General features: G+C 45.5%; 1 protein-coding gene across 2 annotated transcripts in view; it reads right to left on the reverse strand.

Moving 5' to 3' along the window:
* The window catches only part of PIK3CA (phosphatidylinositol-4,5-bisphosphate 3-kinase catalytic subunit alpha), a 191,038-nt gene that overhangs the window by 49,842 nt on the left and 122,823 nt on the right, over nt 1-18,373 (reverse strand). For both annotated transcript variants that reach the window (XR_003858598.1, XM_029615553.1), the window contains exons 13-16: nt 11,822-11,925; nt 11,211-11,382; nt 10,353-10,459; nt 9,492-9,613 (exon numbers count right to left, since the gene is read on the reverse strand). Coding sequence is in view for 1 of the 2 variants with exons in the window: in XM_029615553.1 (XP_029471413.1) it covers nt 9,492-9,613; nt 10,353-10,459; nt 11,211-11,382; nt 11,822-11,925 (505 nt within the window). In the remaining variant the exon portion in view is untranslated. The remainder of the gene's footprint in view (nt 1-9,491; nt 9,614-10,352; nt 10,460-11,210; nt 11,383-11,821; nt 11,926-18,373) is intronic.

Below are 18,373 nucleotides of genomic sequence, written 5' to 3' on the forward strand. Positions count from 1 at the left end.
AAAAATTGCCCAGACTACAGGTTTTGCACCATCTGCTGGGGATAGAGAAATACTGAGGAATTGCAGGTGGCACATGTGGTTAAGTAGCAGTGTCTGTAAAACTTTCTCTGTCTCCATTTGCTGGCAGGGAGGCAAAACCTAGGGGTCTGGTTTGATCTGGGTACGTACAGGGAACTTGCCCTTACTCACCCACAGGAGTCGCCAATGAAAGGAAATGCAGCCCAAGTCCCTGCTCCTGCCACACACTCCTCAGAGCTTTTTTTTTTTTTTTTTTTTTTTTTTTTAACTATTTAAAGGGGCAGAGAGCAAAAAAGGGAAAAGGAATAAAAAGGAATACTTCCCTGTTTCTGTCTGCTCCAGATGAGGATGAGGATGAGAGGATGGGGATGAGAGGACCTCAGTGGGAGTGAGGGAACCAAGACCCCTGGCTTTCCCTCCCTCTGGAAGACAAGGGCAAAGGCAGATCAGGGATTACCAATCTCCCGTTCGCCCTGCTCTACCCGAGGGATGGCCCACGAAGGAACCTAACACCTCAGAGAGCCTCTTCTTTCTTCTCTTTAAAAAAAAACAACTTGCTCTTTTACCTTTTTTTTTTTTTAAACTCCAGATTATAGGTTTGTACTTCTACTGCTGGAGACAGAGAAATACTGAGGGACTACAGGTGGCACTCCCAGTTAAGTAGCAGTGCCTGAAAAGTTTTTATTCTCTGCCTCCATCTGCTGGTAAGGATGCAAAACCACTTGTCTGGGGTATGAACAGGAACTCTCATTTTCGAGCTAGGCACTTAATTTAGGGAACTAGCCTGAATTTAGGATCCTAAGTTCTAGGGACATAAATTTATGTGAATTTTCAGCTGAAAACAAGCTCCCAAGTTCAGCTGAAAACAGCCCCAATATTTCTTGTAGCAATCAGCCTCTGCAAAAGGACCAGCCACCTCTTTTACTCTGGAGTATGCCTGATTGATTGTTCCTAGTCGCTGTCGGAGGTAATCAGGACCCAGCATGACTGGATGTGCTGTAATAAATATGCTATTTTCTTATTATGCAAATTTAGCCCTGAGTTTGTGAACTAGGGTCAACTGTGATTATTCTTTTTAAAAGGTACTGTTTCAACAGTACCTCACAGGGGAATAGTGATTAATTTCCACTTAAAAACTTCAAATTTAAAATAGAACAGCAAATTGCTTTTAAAACACTAAAGTGTTAAGTGATATTACTTTTAAAAGGATAATTCTTATGGTTTCCCTTTTCTCTTTCATGTAAAAGAAAAACATATTAGGTCTCTAGTCATATAGAATGTGACATGGATATACACACAGGGGCCCTGCATGTCACTGGGATAATGAATGCTTGGTGGAGGATCTTCATGATAAGAAGGTAGGCGATGCACATTGCAAGGGTGATTCCTGCTGGTAAATTAGTAGTAGTGAAAAGTTCAGTTTCAGAGAAGGAATCTCTTCCAGCCACTGCCCAAACAAAAGATCCACAGCAGCCACTCGATTGCTCAAAACTACATTTAAAAAAAATCTACACATACTAGAAGCACATATTTTTCTTATCCAGTGATAGTAGACCTAGTTAAATAGAAAAAGCTTTCAAAGATTGTCCATTAACGAGAGAGAAAGCAGAGTTGCTTATCTGTAATAGGTGTTCTCCCTGGATAGCAGGATGTAGTACTCACATATGGGTGACGTCATTAGGTGGAGCCCTATTACAGAACACTTTTGTCAGTTTCTAGAAACTTTGACTGGCACACTGAGCATGCCCAGCATGCCATGATCCGTGTCCACGGGTGTCTCCCTTCAGTCTAGTTTGTAGCAAAAAAGTGCCAGCAAAAAAAATTAAATAACAAAACGTAAGCGGATCCAACTTCGCGGGGTGGTGGGTGGGTGGGTGGGTTTCGTGAGAACTACATCCTGCTGTCCTGGGAGAACACCTGTTACAGGTAAGCAACTCTGCTTTCTCCCAGGACAAGCAGGATGGTAGTCCTCACATACGGGTGATTAGCAAGCTACAGGCTGACTCATATTACAACAGACCAATAGCAGACAACTCGTGCGACAGGTACAATAATTGGGGAGCTATTGGCAAAGATGAGGCAGCCTGAAATCACAGCAGGTGGTTGTGGAAGGAGTTGGGCATTATACTGGGAAAAGATTTTTCAAGACAGATTGTCCAAAGGCAGAGTCTTGATGGCCTTCCTTATCTAAGCAGTAGTGGGCTGCGAATGTGTGAAGAGAGCTCCATGTCGCAGCCTAGCAAATGTCGGCAATTGGTACTGAACGATAGTGTGCTACCATCGTTGCCATGACCCTTACAAAATGTGCCTTTTCTCACCCTGGAGAGGAAGGCTTGCTTCCTCATAGCAGAATTCGATACAGTCTGCTAGCCAGTTGGAGAGAGTTTGTTTGCCCACTGCAACTCCCAGCTTGTTTTTGTCAAAAGAAACAAAGAGTTGGGTGGATTTCCTATGGACTGCAGTGCGGTCTGGATAGAATGCAAGTGCACGTTTACAGTCCAAGCTGTGCAAAAACCTCTCACCCTAGTGAGAGTGAGGCCTTGGGAAAAGAGTAGGCAGACTGAGTAAGGGGAGAGACTGTGTCAACCTTAGGAAGAAATTTAGGGTGAGTACGGAGAACCACTTTGTCACGGAGGAAATTAGTGTAGGGCTTGTAATTCACTGTCCCTTTTAGCAGATGTTAGAATTTTTAATGTCATAGGAATGCAAAGGCTCAAATGGGGAACGCATGAGACTTGTGAGCACCACATTTAGGTCCCATTCCATAACCGGTGATTGTAGAGGAGGCTTAAGTTGTAGAAAGCCCATGATAAGCCGACTCACAAGGAGTTGAGCCGTTATCAGGACATCCCCTACTCTCTGGTAGTACGCTGAAATGGCACGGAGGTGTACCTGTGCAGAGGATGTCTGGAGACAAGAATCTGAAAGGTACCCTGTATAGCCTAATACAGATGGCGTAGGGTAGGAAAAGGGGTCAATACCTTTTTCTGTACACCATTTGGTAAATCCTGTCCATTTCGAGTGGTAAGATTTACGCGTGGAAGGTTTTCGTGAAGCTACAAGTACCTGAAAAACATTACTGAAAAGATTTGAAGGTTCGGATGGCATAAATTGCCGTGATTTTGTGTTATGAGATTGAGCTGTGGACAGGCAAATTGTTTTCTGGATTGATAGGTCGAGAAGTATGGGGAAGTATATGTGTCGAGGCCAGTACAGGGGTATGAAAATCATTAAACCCCTGTCCTGCTGTAGCTTCACGAGAGTTTTTTGGCTATGAGCGGTATCTGAGGAGACGTTTAAAGGAGGCCTTTGTTCCAGGGGCGAGCAAAGGTGTGCATGGCTAACGCATGGCGTTGCCTGTGTAGGGAGCAGAATCTGTCAACTTTGTGGTTCAATTCGGACACAAAGAGGTCGATGGTTGGTTGACCTCAGCGCTAGAACATTTTGCTCGCTACACATGGATTCAAAGACCACTCATGCGGATGGAGACATCGATTGAGATGGTTTGCTAGTACGTTTGGTATGCCTGTTAGATAAGTGGCCCGGAGATGCATGGAATGTGCAAGGGCCCAGGCCCAGATCTGCGTGGCTTGCTAGTAAAGCCGATAAGAGCCTGTGTGTTCCTCGCTTGTTCGAGTACCACATTGCAACTATGTTGTCTGTCTGTAGCCACACAGTTTTGTGTGAAAAGCAGTGTCTGAAGGCATAAAGGGCATAATGTATTGCTCGAAGCTCCAGGAAGTTGATCTGAGACTGTTCATCGAGCGGAGTCTACACATCTTGGGTTTGGAAGTTGTTAATACGAGCTCCCAACCCAAGATGGATGCTACCATGGCCAAGTTCACCTGAGGAATTGGTTACTAGATCAGTGACATGGATCAGGATCGAAAGTGGTTAAACGGCTTAGAGCCCTGAAATTTTAAAGTCCACTGAGTTTTTCCTATGGCTAATCTGGCCATAGGAGTGACGTGGACTGTGGAAGCCATGTCACCCAGCATGGGAAGAATTGATGGGCTGAGGCTACGTTGTTTGCGTGCAGAGATGTGGACGGTTAGATAGGATGTCTGCGCAGTTGTTGGGCAGGAAGGCCTTTTGGACTGTGGTGCCCAGATCTGATCCAATGGAGGCAAGGAGATGAGACGGATCCATATGTGATTTATGGTAGTTGATCAGAAATCCCAGCAAAATTAGTAGATTTATAGTGAGTCTTAGAACATTTAGAGCTCCTAGTTTGAACTGACTCCTTATCAGGCAGTCATCCAGGTAAGGAAACACGTGAATGCTGTTTTTTCGTAGATGAGCGGCAATCACTTCTAGGCATTTGGTGTAATACACGAGGTGTCGAAGCTAGTTCGAATGGCAGAACTTGGTATTGAAAATGCTGTTGACTCACTATGAAGCGTATTGAAGGTCCAGAGAAAGCAGAGTTGCTTACCTCTAACAGGTGTTCTCCCAGGACAGCAGGATGTAGTCCTCACATGTGGGTGATGTCACTGGACGGAGCCCTATAACGGAAAACTTTTCTGTCAAAGTTTCTAGAACGTTTGACTGGCACACTGAGCATGCCCAGCATGCCATAATCCCTGTTGCCACAGGGGTCTCCTTTCAGTCTCGTTTGTAGCAAAAGATGCTAGCGAAAAAATAAAATAAAAAAACGTTTTGGACCCAACTCCGGGGGTGGCGGGTGGGTTTCGTGAGGACTACATCCTGCTGTCCTGGGAGAACACCTGTTACAGGTAAGCAACTCTGCTTTCTCTCAGGACAAGCAGGATGGTAGTCCTCACATGTGGGTGATTAGCAAGCTATAGGCTGACTCATATTTAACTTGGACCAACAGCGTACAACTTGTGCAACAGGCACAACAACTGGTTTACTGTTGGTAAAAATGAGGCAGCCTGAAAATCACAGCAGATTGGATGTGGAAGGAGTTGGGATTATACTGGAAATAAATTCTTCAAGACTGATTGGCCTCAGGCAGAGTCTCGGCATTCTTCCTTGTCCAGGCAGTAATATGCTGCAATTGTGTGAAGAGAGCTCCATGTTGCAGTTTTACAGATCTCAGCAATCGGTGCTGAACGATAAGTGTGCTACTGAAGTTGCAATGGCTCTCACTGAGTGCGCCTTCATTCATCCCTGGAGAGGAAGGCCTGCTTTCGCATAGCAGAATTCAATACAGTCTGCTAGCCAATTGGAGAGAGTTTGTTTGCCCACTTCAACTCTCGGTTTGTTTTTATCAAAAGAAACAGAGTTGGGTGGATTTCCTATGGACTGCAGTGCAATCTAGGTAAAATGTAAATGCATGTTTACAGTCCAAAGTATGTAAATCCCTCTTGCCCTGGTGAGAGTGGGGCCTTGGGGAAAAATGTGGGCAAAACTATAGACTGATTCAAGTGGAAGTCAGAAACCACCTTGGGAAGGAATTTAGGGCGAGTACGAGGATCACTCTGTGATGTAGGAACCTTGTATAGGGTGAGTATATTACAAGTGCTTGTAACTCATTAACCCCTCGAGCAGATGTAATGGCTACTAGGAAGAAAACCTTCCATGTAAGAAATTTAACATCGCAGGAGTGCAAAGGCTCAAACGGGGAGCATATGAGTTTTATAAGTACTACATTTAGGTTCCACTCAGTGACTGGTGGCTGTAGAGGGGGCTTGAGTTGTAGAAGGCCCCTCATAAACCGGCTCACAAGGGGTTGCGCTGTTAGCGGGGCATCCCCAACTCCCTTGTGGTAAGCTGAGATGGCACTTAGGTGTACCTTCACCAAAGAAGTCTGGAGACCAGAGTCTGAAAGGTGCCAGAGATAGTCTAATAGAGACGGAATGGGGCAGGAAAAGGGGTCGATACCTTTTTGCGGGCATCATATGGTAAACATATTCCCCTTAGAACGATAAGATTTTTGTATGGAAGGTTTTCGTGAGGCTACAAGCAGTTGCGAGACATCAGTTGAAAGATTGAGTGGGTGCAGGATCAAGCTTTCAACATCCAGGCTCTGAGAGATAGGGTCTGAAGGTTCGATGGCGTAACATGCCTTGGTTCTGAGTTATGAAAGTGGGTGCTGTGCCCAGACAAATAGGTTGTCTGATCGAGAGGTCAAGAAGCATGGGAAAGCATATTTGTCGAGGCCAATACGGGGCTATGAGTATCATTGACCCTTTGTCTTGTTGTAGCTTCACTAGAGTTTGGCTATCAGCGGTATCGGGGGGATACGCATATAGGAAGCCTGTGTTCCAGGGGCGAGCGAAGGTGTCTATGGTTAACTTGTTTTGTTGCCTGTGCAGGGAGCAGAATGTGTCTACTTTGTGATTCAGTTTGGATGCAAAGAGGTCTATTGTTGGTTGACCCCAGCGTTGGAAGATTCTGGTCGTTACCACAGGATCCAGAGACCACTCGTGGGGATGGAACTGTCGGCTGAGGCGATCTGCTACTATGTTCTGTATGCCTGCCAGATAAGTGGCCCGGAGATACATGGAGTGTGCAAGGGCCCAGGCCCAGATCTGCGTGGCTTCTTGGCAAAGGAGATAAGAGCCTGTGCCACCATGCTTGTTCAAGTACCACATTACAACTGTGTTGTCTGTATGAGAACAATCTTGTGTGAAAGGCAGTCCTTGAACGCATATAGAGCATAACGTATAGCTCAAACCTCTAGGAAGTTGATCTGAAAAGTTTCTTCGAGCCGAGTCCAAGTACCTTGAGTTTGAAGATTGTTCACATGAGCTCCCCAATCCAAGTTGGATGCGTCTGTGGTTAAAGTTACTTATGGAACTGGTTGCTGGAAGGGTAGACCTGTTAGCAAGTTGGCTTTGTTTGTCCACCAGAGAAGCAATAAACGTAACTGGTGAGTTACTTGAATCTGGGATGAAAGCGGTTGACTGGCTTGGCGCCACTGAGATTTCAAAGTCCACTGAGTTATTCTCATGGCCAGCCTGGCCATAGGAGTGACGTGGACTGTGGAAGCCATGTGGCCCAGCAACGTTAGGAATTGATGGGCTTAGGCTGTTACTTTTGTGCGCAGAGATGAAGCTAGTTTGGAGAGTGTGACTGTGCGGTCATTGGGCAGGAAGGCCTTTGCAACTGTGGTGTCCAAATCTGCTCCAATGAAAGTAAGGAGGTGAGATGGTGTCGGGTGGGATTTTTGGTAGTTGATGAGAAATCCCAAAGAGTGTAGAGATTGATAATGAGCTTGACAGCGTCGAGAGCTTTTTGCTTGGAATGGCTCTTGATGAGCCAGTTGTCCAGGTAAGGAAATACGTGCATGCTTTTCTTGCGTAGATGGGCCACAGCCACTGCTAGACACTTTATAAATACATGGGATGCCGAGGCAAGTCTGAAAGGCAGGACCCAGTACTGAAAGTATTGATGTCCCACTAGGAAACGCAGGTACTTGCGGTGATGTGGGAATATTGGAATGTGAGCGTAAGCGTCTTGAAGATCCAGAGAACAGAGCTAATCTCTTTTTGCAGAAGGGGAAACATTGTGCCTAAGGACACCATCCTGAATTTTTCTTTTCGTAGAAATTTGTTGAGATTGCAGAGGTCTAAAATGGGAGCGGAGGCCGCCTGATTTCTTTGGAATGAGAAAATAGTGGGAGTAGAACCCTCTTCCCTGTTGTGCCCGGGGAGGTTCCACAGCCCTGGTGCCCAGAAGGGTGGACAGTTCTGACTCTAGAAGAGTTGTGTGATCTTTTGCAACCATAATGGATTTGGTGGTGCATCCAGGGGTACCATGAGGAAATTTAGATGGTATCCCAGGGTTATGATGAATATAACCCATTGGGGTCTGTGGTTATGCTGAGCCAGTTGTTTATGAAGTGATGAATTTGACCTCCTACTGGATCTGGATTTGTGGAATGGCTGCTGTTCTCTGGATATGTCTCAAAATCCAGAGGCTTGGCCTGTTTGTGGTGGTGGTTGAGGCCTGGATTTTTGGACTGTCGGGGATGTGCTCTCTGAGATGGTCTAGTTGGCCTCACGCGAGATGCAGGTGGGTAGTATCTGCGTGGGCGATAAAATGGTTTTCTAGGGTCCCTTCTAGTGGATAATTGCCGCAGGGTCTCATTATGGTCTTTTAGTTGAGCCACTGCGTATTGTATTTTTTCTCCGAATAGGTTTTCACCAGTACATGGAAAATCAGCAAGTTTGTCTTGTACTTCAGGTCTCAAGTCAGATGCTTTTAGCCAGGCCCACTTCCTGGTGCTGAATCCCGTCGCCGGTATGCGAGAAGCTGTTTCAAAGGAGTCGTAAGCAGCACGAACCTCATGTTTCCCAGCCTCAAGGCCTTTTTGTCGTATGGCATTGAGACTATCTTGCTGTTGTTGGGGAAGAGAGTCGGCTAGAACCTACAACCTCAATCGAGGACAGCCTGGCAGATGAGGACGTCCAGCTCCTCCCTGGAAGTTGGTATAGGTAACGCAGCTACAGGGGGAGGCAGACTAGGCGTTACTGGCACTTCCACATGGATCTGTGGTGGCTCAGTACCCAGCACCGGTGTCGGTGGGGAACGCCTTGGGTGCAGAGGAGCATGGAGACTCTTGTACCCGGGCCTGCTTCACAACTGGCTCGATGGACATTGAAGCTGATGCGGTATTGGTGCCAGCACCGAATGCGGAACCCTGTCGATGCCGGTGACTATGTTTCCCTCGGTGCTCGGCCCGGTCATTCTCCAGCACAGAGGAAGCTGCCACCGCTGTCCTGGATGGTGGTGATGGATGGTCACCGTGCCTCTACTGCTCCTGGCGTTGTTTTTTGCCTAAGGATTACATGGGGGCTCTGGTTGAGATCCTGAAGTATGGAGCATTTTCATTAGTCGAGGGCACTGAGGCATCGATGGCGATGTCGACGGCGGCATCAATGGTATAGTCGACATTGATGGTGGCTTCGATGGCGACCTCAATGGCATCAATGGAAACCGTGGACGCCCCGATCCCTCTAGCCCCGATGGACCCAGTGGAAGATCGAGGCAAGGACACCCATGGGCCTGTGGGCGGACCGAGCGTGACAGACATAGGGAGAGAAAAAAGAGGGCCGCAAACGGTTGGTAACCCGGGGGAAATCGACAGTGAGGTGAGAGGAACCAACCGGAGAACACAGAATAGTACTCACCGAGCGTCGATGAAAACGTACGCGAAGGGAGACCCGTGTAGGGAAATTATTTGTGAAGTAAAACTTCAAGTTTTTCCGTGAGGAAAAGTTGTGAGAAAAAATCTCACAGAGCTCCTAAACGCGAGGCAAACTTCAGTGCGGAAAAAAAAGAGACTGAAGGGAGACCTCTGTGGGCACAGGAATCATGGCATGCTCAGTCTGCCAGTCTAAGTTTCTAGAAACTTTGACAAAAGTGTTCCGTAATAGGGCTCCGCCTAATGATGTCACCCATATTTGAGGACTACCATCCTGCTTAACCTGGGAGAAAGAAGTTTTTAAAACATCACTAGGGTAGTTGTACGTGGAAATTAGGAAGCAGAACGATTTTCTTACCATCCCCATTTTTAAAGATAATCTCGTTGTTCTGAAACAGCAGCTCAGACATAATATCTGGGTTTTCCCAGTTCAGCCAGAGAGGTCTTTTTGCAGAAGACATGATCCTGCATTCCTCAAGCCTAAAAAAAACAAACAAAAAAAAAAAAAAAGCAAATCCACTTTTTAGATTCTTCCTCCAAGAATGATAATATGTCTCTCCTACAGTACGATGATTTTTTTTCCCCATTCTGGTCACTCCTTGGATCCCTGATTGCTTCCTTTCAGAGATTTCGAAAGGTAGTTCTGTAAACACTCAAATAACAATTGTCCTACCTAAAACAGTTCAGCCAAAATCATTTTAAATACTTCCCCATAAATGATTATTAGGAGAAACATTTCTAAAAGAAACATGTGTTATTTCATAGTGAATCAATTTATTCAAGTCTTGACTTGTGTATAAGTTTTCTTTTATAGGGTGTCCAGTTTAAGGTTTTCTCAGCTGAGGAGTTAAAGCCACTTGATGAAACTGAATTAACATACAGTGAAAATGGGCTATAAGGATGTTCATAGCTGAGATCAACAGATAGATGTTATTTTTTTTTTTGACTATTGTCAGGTCCAAAAAAAAGAAAAACCGAAAACATTTTGGGCTTCGTATTCTGTTTTCTCTGCAGAGTAACTACATACAAAAATTGTAATCGATTCAGACAGGCTCTAGAAACCTCAGATAAGTAAACTCAAGAGGTCTCATTTTTATATTATGAATTATCACCACAAGGACAATCTGAAGATCACAGGCTGAAAACAATTTTACTATTATCTAGTACAGAACATTGCAGAAAGAAACTCATTAAAGATATGATTCAAAAAAGCACACACCTGAGGGTTCCCAGTTGATGAGCAGGGTTAAGAGGGGAGATAAAGCCTTGCAAGGCATCCATGAAATCAGGACGTCTCATTTGTTCAACAAGGAATTTCATTTGTACCTAGGAGAGAATTATTCAGTCAGATAAGAGAATACAAATAATTTGGATTTTATGTAGACGTTCCATTTGAGTCACCATTTAGTCCATAATATAAAACCTCATACTACTATCAGCTTTAGCACAATCTACATAGTAAACAGAACAGTTTGTTTCCCAAAATACAAATATTAATTAATAAGAGCTACATAAGGATTAAAACAAAGAATTACATCTCATGCTGAGTCCCATTTAGTGACACTTAGTATAACTATCTTCTGACTTCAAGTCTATCAAACAAACAAACTGAGATCATTTGTTATAAGAAACCCTTATTACATCTGATAAAGTGGATTCTGGCCCTCAAAAGCTCTTGCCTTAATAAATTGGTTAGTCTATAAGGTGTCACACCCGCTTCTGTCATTATAGCAATCAAATCAATCCATAGCAAACCTTTAAAACAATGTTATAAAAAGACTGCAGTCCAGGAATACATGGAGCAGTAAATAAGGAGACTGCTCAGTGTTTGGATTACATCTGCATAATTATGGTCCAGGATATGAAATATCTCTGAATCATCAATCTCCCTTGTAACTTTGGCAGGTACTAGTACTTATAAGTTAAAAAAAACAAACCACACAGAACTATTAAATTAGTATAATTCTCACGTCAGACACAACCAGATTTCGCAGCTGGAGCTGATAAGTGTATAGGTTGACTGTTGAGAACGTACATGCAGTAATGTTTTCTTCATGGTAGCTGAGCATGTCAATACCTTTTGTGTTTCATCCTTCTTCTCCTGTTTGAGGATGTCTGTGAGATTAATCAGTTTCTCCATTGCTTCCACCTGCCTGCTTAAGTGTTTCAAGTACATTCCACAGGCTCGGCAATAGGACTCCAGAAGTAAGCCAAACCGTTGACTCACTGTTTTATTGTGCATTTCAGACCTGTGTGTGCAAAATACATCATTTTATGTGTTACCCAACACGAACAGCAAAATTACTTAATGGATTCTAATACCACTGCCGGGTTGTAGAAGGAAGACTCTGGGCCACACCTGGAACCTACATTCCAATATGTTGTGGCATTGTAGTTCCTGCTTCCATCATTTGAAACCAATACTGCAGGTACCATAATGCATCAGGAGGGGATTGTCTGAAATCCAGGGCTGGTCTAAAATCTCCTTCCTTGAACTGGATCGCTTGGCAGCTCTATCATCCGTACTAAATCTAGCATGTGAACCATCACAAGAGATCATCGGAATAATTGGGAGAAAACTAAATTACAGCTAAAAAGCAAAATCAAATTACACCCCCTCCAACCTTCGCAAAAACAAAAATAAATCCTTCACTTTTGTGTAGACTGAATCGTGCTGACCAAACTTACTTTAAGTGCCAAAAGAAGAAATGTCCTATCCTTTGATTAGTCAATGCCTTCTTCAGCAAAAACCTCACCAGTAAGTTGTCCAAGTATTGCTCATACTTCAGCACCTAAGCACAAACAGAGGATATTTAAAGTAGGTTGGACTTGATCTGATCTTTCTTTTAGTCAAGCAATTCTATGTAATGATGTAGGACTAACATACTGATGTGATGAAAATTAAAATACAGAAGCTTTAAGAAGTTTACCTAACAGCTTGATAGGATGTCTATAGATACCTGAAGGTGAATACAGATGTGAAAACTCACCATTCTGGCACAATTCCATACTCTGGCAGTGCACAAACTCCATGACAGTGGGTCAGACTAGATTCCAAGTTTCTGGGTTCCCCTTCCTCTCTCAGGGGTCTTCTCCCCTCCAATTTCCCCTTCCTCCATTTTCCCCTTCCTCCATTTTCCTGTGTTCCCATATCTCCCTCTTATTTCCCTCATCTCCTGCCTCTACTTTCCTAATTTTCCCACCTCTTTCTCTAGCTTCTTGGTTCCTCTCATTCCACTCATCTCCCCTCTATCAAGTTCCTCTTCCCAGATTCCTCTTGCCTCATACATTTACACAATTTCACATTCCTTCCCCCTACTCCTCATCACAGCAATCAGAGTGGCAATGGCTGCAGGCTGGCCGTATGGGATAAGAGAAAGCTGTGCCCCTAGCTCCTGTGACTGCCCCTCCTGCACTGCACTACTTCCTGTCTAGAAAGGAAGCACACACCACATGTTCTGAACTCTTGGCACCCCCTCCTTTAGTTTGCTCTCCTCTGGCTAAAGCCAAACAAATTCATAAGTTGGCGGGGTGGAATTGTACTTGATACTGTAGTGGCATTACAGTGCAATGCTACACATTCTTAGGAGAAAAAGGAAAATTTGTTCTTACCTGCTAATTTTTGTTCCTGTAATACCATAGATCGGTCCAGAGAAGTGGGTTTTGCATCCCTACCAGCAGATGGAGGCAGAAAACAAAAGCTTTGAGGCATTGCTATATAACCGAGAGTGCCACCTGCAGTCCCCTCAGTATTGACCTGTACCCAAGCCAAGATGTCCAAATCAACAAACCCCAAATAACTCTGGGCAAGCAGAGACTCAAAGTTGGAGCCCCCTAAAACTAGGACCCCTGTCTCAGACAAGGATTATACTAATTAACTCTAAGGCATAACACTTATGTACACACTTAGTAACTCTGCATATGATTACACACTCTGTCTCAGCAACATCCAGAAGTGAGAAAGTCTTTCAAAATTCAAAATTTCAAAATTCAGAATTCAAGAAAACCTAAAAACATTTTAAAAAAAAGAGTTAAAAACTTGGTTGTTCAATAAAGCATACCAAACCAAACAAAGCACCAACTAATCATCACCGCACTCCAATACAACCTCATGTTTAAATGAAACTCATCACAACTATGCTTTTCTAAAAAGAAAGAACTCATTTATTGATCTTAAGCGTAATTTTGTTTTACTACCAAGCCTAACAACATGTTATGTCTTACACCCCTTGTCAACCCAATTTCCCTATAACCTTATCTGTAAACTGTTATGATGGCATTACTTTAATGTTTCCGAATGACAGTATATAAAACTCTTTAAATAAATAAATAAATAAAAAAATAAAATGGGGATGGGTTTCTGGACTGATCTGTGGTATTACAGGAATGAAAATCAGCAGGTAGGAACACATTTTCCTTTCCTGTGCATACTCCAATTCAGTCCAGACAAGTGGGATATACCCAAGCCCCTCTATACTGGGCGGGAACTCGAAAGACCTGCACGCAACCCACTTTCCCCAAAACCTACCTCCTCTGGTGCCCGCACATCCAAGCAGTAATGTTTGGTAAAAGTGTGAAGAGAAGACCATGTCACTGCATGTCAAATCTCTTGCAAAGAAATCAGCTGACACTTGCCCAGGAGGTTGCCTGCGCCCTAGTGGAATGCTCCCACGACCCTTCTGGAACAGACTGATCCTTGCAGATATAGGCTGTATTTATCGCCTTCTTCAGCCACCTTACAATCTTGTCCTTGGAAGCTAGTTCCCTTCTTTGCTCCACCGAACAGGACAAAAAGATCTAATTTCCGAAAGGCATTCATCACCTTAAGAGAATTTGCCGCACATCCAATAAGTGAAGCACCCTTGCCAGAGGAGCATCTGGAGACAAATGTGGAAAGGCCAGCAGCTCCCACCATCTGGTTAAGATGAAATGAGGAAACAACCTTAGGCAAAAAGGAAGGAACTGTATGTAACGATACACCATCCTCCAAAAAGCATAGGAAAGGGTCCCTACTCAACGCTTAAAGCTCTGATATCCTCCTAGCCAAGCAAATGGCCACCAAGAAAATGGACTTCAAGGTTAGATCCTTCAAAGAAGCCCTTCTAATCAGTTCAAAAGGAGGACCACTAAGAACATGAAGGACCAGATTAAGGTTCCAGGCCTAGCATATCTTCTGGACTGGAGGAAACATAGAAACATAGAAATGACAGCAGAAGACGACCAAACGGCCCATCCAGTCTGCCCAGCAAGCTTTGCATTTTTTTTCTCATACTTATCTGTTTCTCTTGGTTCTTAGAAACTTTTTGGTTCTATTTCCCTTCTACCCCCACCATTAATGCAGCGAGCAGTGTTGGAACCGCATCTAAGTGAAATATCTAGCTTAATTAGTTAGGGTAGTAACCGCCGCAATAAGCAAGCTACACCCATGCTTATTTGTTTACCCTATGTAATTCAGTCCTTGTTGGTTGCCTGTATATAGATCCACTTTTCTTCATGCCCCCTGCCGTTGAAGCAGAGAGCTATGCTGGATGTGTGTGAAGTATCGGTCTTTCTCCCCTGCCGTTGAAGCAGAGAATTATGCTGGAAGCATACCATATCTGGATTAGACGCCAACTGTCTTCCCTGCACCTTACTTCAAAAACTCTCTAAGACAACCACCTGAACCCGGAGGGAATCCCTTAGCTAAACCACTTTGCCAAAAAAAAAAAAAAAAGCTAAAACCTGAAGAACATCTACATTTAATGGTTGCAGCTCATTCTGCAAACACCATGACTCGAATACTCTCCAGACCTGGATATAAGCCAAAGATGTGAAGGGCCTCTTTGCCTGAAGCAAAGTTGCAATCGCAGATTCCAAGTATCTCTTCAAGCCGCTAGACAAAAGCGATCCACTCAGTCTGAAACAATGGGCCCCTACCACAAGAACCCGTGCAGATGGGCCAATCGAACGGGACTCTCCACCGTGAGATGAACCAGATCTGCAAACCACAGCCAGTGTGGCCACTCTGGTGCCACCAGAATCACCCTACCCTGATAATGTTTGATGTGATGCAACACTTAACCTATAAGAGGCCACAAGGGAAAGATGTATAGCAGCAGTTCAGTCGGCCACAGTTCGACAAGGGCATCGATGCCCTCTGAGCAGACTTCTCTCCAGTGACTGAATAAATGAACAGTCTTTGCATTTCCTGGAACCGCCATGAAGTCCAACTCTGGCCTGCCCCATCTAGCCTGTATAAGGGCAAAGGCCTCTGCCGACAACTTCCACCTCCCTGGATCCAGATGCTGCCTGCTGAGATAGACTGCCTGCACACTATCCATTCCGGCCATGTGTAATGTCACCAGTCCTGCTAGATGGCTCTCCGCCCAAGCAAACAGTTCCTGCGCCACCAGATGACTTTTTGTCCCGCCTTGACGACCGATGTATGCCACTGTTGTCGCACTGTCTGAGAACATTTGTACTGTCCGTCCTTGAATGAGAGGAAGAAAGGTGAGAAAGGCTTTGCAAACTGCTCTGGTCTCCAATTGATTGATTGACCAGGATGCCTCTTCTGGTGACTACTGACCTTGGGCAATTTTCCCTTGACAAATCGCAATCGCCCCCCCCCCCCCAACCTTTGAAGCTGGCATTCATGGTCACCTCCACTCAGTTGGATACCTCTAGGTATCCAACTGAGTGGATCTTTTTCTCCAAATTATGATGAGACAGCAACCATGAAAAACTGATCTTGGGGTCCCCTTGAAACGGTAAAGGAAGCTGAAATTCCTCTGAAAGCAGATTCCAATGGGATAAAAAGGCCCTCTGAAGGGGTCGCATGTGAGCAAAGGCCCATGGAACTAACTCCAGTGTGGACGCCACAAAAGCCAGGACCAGCAAATAGTCCCAGACTCTGGGAACTGCAAGTCACAGAAGTCTGAGCACCTGAGCCTGCAACTTGATCACTCTCTCCATGGTCAGAAACACCTTCCCAACTCGGGTATAGAACCAAGTTCCCAGATACTCCAATGACTAGGATGGCTCCAAGTGACTCTTCGCCAGATTCGTTACCCAGCCCAACGAATGTAGCAGCTACATAACCTATCAAACTGAATGATGACACTCCAACTTTGCTCTGATGAGCCAATTATCCAGGTACAGGTGCAACAGGATTCCTTCCCTGCTGAGTGAATGTCTAGGGCGCTGTCAACAACCCAAAGAGAAGGGCCAGAAATTAGAACTGTTCTCCTAACACCATGAACCTTAGGAATCTCTGGAGGTTGGCTCTCATGGGAATGTGGAGATAGGCCTTCATCAAATCCAATGACACAAGAAACTCTTCCTTGTGCACTGACGCTATCACCCTCTGCATTTCCATTCGAAAGCATGGCACGCAGAGTGCTGCACTGACCCTCTGAAGATAAAGTATGGGCTGAAAAGCCCTCTTTCTTGGGAACCACAAAATACACTAAGTACCTTCCCTGTCCCCACTCCTGAGGGGAAACAGGAACAATTGCATGCAGGTGCTGCAACCATTGAAAAGTGTCCTGCACTACCTCCTGCTTGGACAGAAAGACTACAAAGGCTTCTCTGAGTGAAAGAAAAAATTCTAAGGCGTAGCAGTCTCAACACTTCCAGAACCTATTGGTCTGACATGATCCTGGTCCACTCCTCGTAAAACAGGGACTATCTCCCTCTGAAAGCCTCCAGAGAGGCGTGGACCAGCTTGCCTTCATTGGCCAAACTTACTTCCACTGGCCCCCAGGCCGGCACCTTCATGGGGAGGACTATGCTGTCCTCAAAAGGACTGCTGCCTACCCGAGCCCTGCTTCTGTGCTGTAGGTAAAGAACTTCTGCTTGATTGAAGTCTCCTTGCATCTCGAAAACGAGCATGCGGCGGTAGAGTCTTATCTTCGGATAATTTATTTCCCTTCGACTCCCTCAACTGCTTCATCAGTTGCTCCAGATCCTCCCCAAACAGCAGCCTTCCTTTAAAAGGGTGGTTACACAGCTGTGCTTTGGACCACACATCCGCTGACCAATTCCGCAACCACAGAAGTCTCCACACCGCAACTGCAGTGACCATATTCCTGGCGGAAGTCCAAACCATTGTCGTACAGGGCAGCTGCCATATAGGCCACTCCTGCCTCCAAGCAGGCAGCCTGAGCGGCCTCGGTCATCGCCCCCGACACCTTCTCTTGTGCCTTCTGGACCCAGCACAAGCAGGCTCTCTGAATTAAGCTCCCACAGACTGCCGCACGAAGGCTTAAAGCTGAAACCTCAAATAGCCTCTTCAACAGAACCTCCATCTTCTGATCCTGGATATCCTTCAGAGCGGCAGAACCTGCCACCGGGATGGTCATCTTCTTGGTCACTGCCGCATCCACCTTGGGAATCTTCCATGATGCCAAGATTTGTTCCGGAAAGGTATATAGCTTAGCCATAGCTCTGGCTACCTTCAGGCTTGCTTCAATAGACTCCCACTCCCGATCCACCAACTTCTTCACCTTCTTTGGTAAAGGAAAGGCCTTAGGTTATCCCCGCAGTCCATCCAAGGCTGGGTTCACTCCCTCACTGTCAGAATCCTCCTGCGTGTCCTTAATGCTCAACTTATCCAAAACCTGGGGAATTAGAGGACGTAGTTCTTCCTTTCGGAACAATCTCACCACCCTAGGATCGATCCCCTCTGTGATCGGGAGAATCTGTGAAGAATTCTTCAGAATCAGTTGAATACTGATCCTGATTCACAACCCCCTGGACCTCTTCCCTGTTCCTATCTCCAACAGGGCTTTGATCAACAGGAAAGCACAGGGGAGGGGAGGCTCCCTTGCAGAAGCCTGGCTTCTAACAAGTGCAGCTAAGATGGCCACCATCTTCTCCAACCCTCGGGGTCTCCTGCACCGGTCCAGCCAATCTCATGGAACGACTGCCCCGGAGAATCCCACGGAGGTCCCAACCCCTTCGGAGACACAATCTGCGCAAAACGCGGCTGCATTGAGGCGCGTCTGCTTCAAGCTGCAGCGGCAAAAGACTTTCCTGCGCTGAGCAGGAGGCGCCATTAAGCCGCAATCGGGGCTAAAAATAATTCCCTGCTGCAGAAGACTGCCGCTGGCGTGGTCCCTATGCTCAGACGCTATTCATGCACCCAGCCTGGCGGTCGGCACAATTCTGGCCCCCACTCACCCGATACTGCCTCCTGACAGTCAAGCCACTCAGCCAACACACTGCTGCCTTTAACCTCTCTTTTATTTTTATCTTAAAGGA

Source organism: Rhinatrema bivittatum, chromosome 9, assembly GCF_901001135.1.
Source record: "Rhinatrema bivittatum chromosome 9, aRhiBiv1.1, whole genome shotgun sequence".
NCBI classification, from domain to species: Eukaryota; Metazoa; Chordata; class Amphibia; order Gymnophiona; family Rhinatrematidae; genus Rhinatrema; species Rhinatrema bivittatum.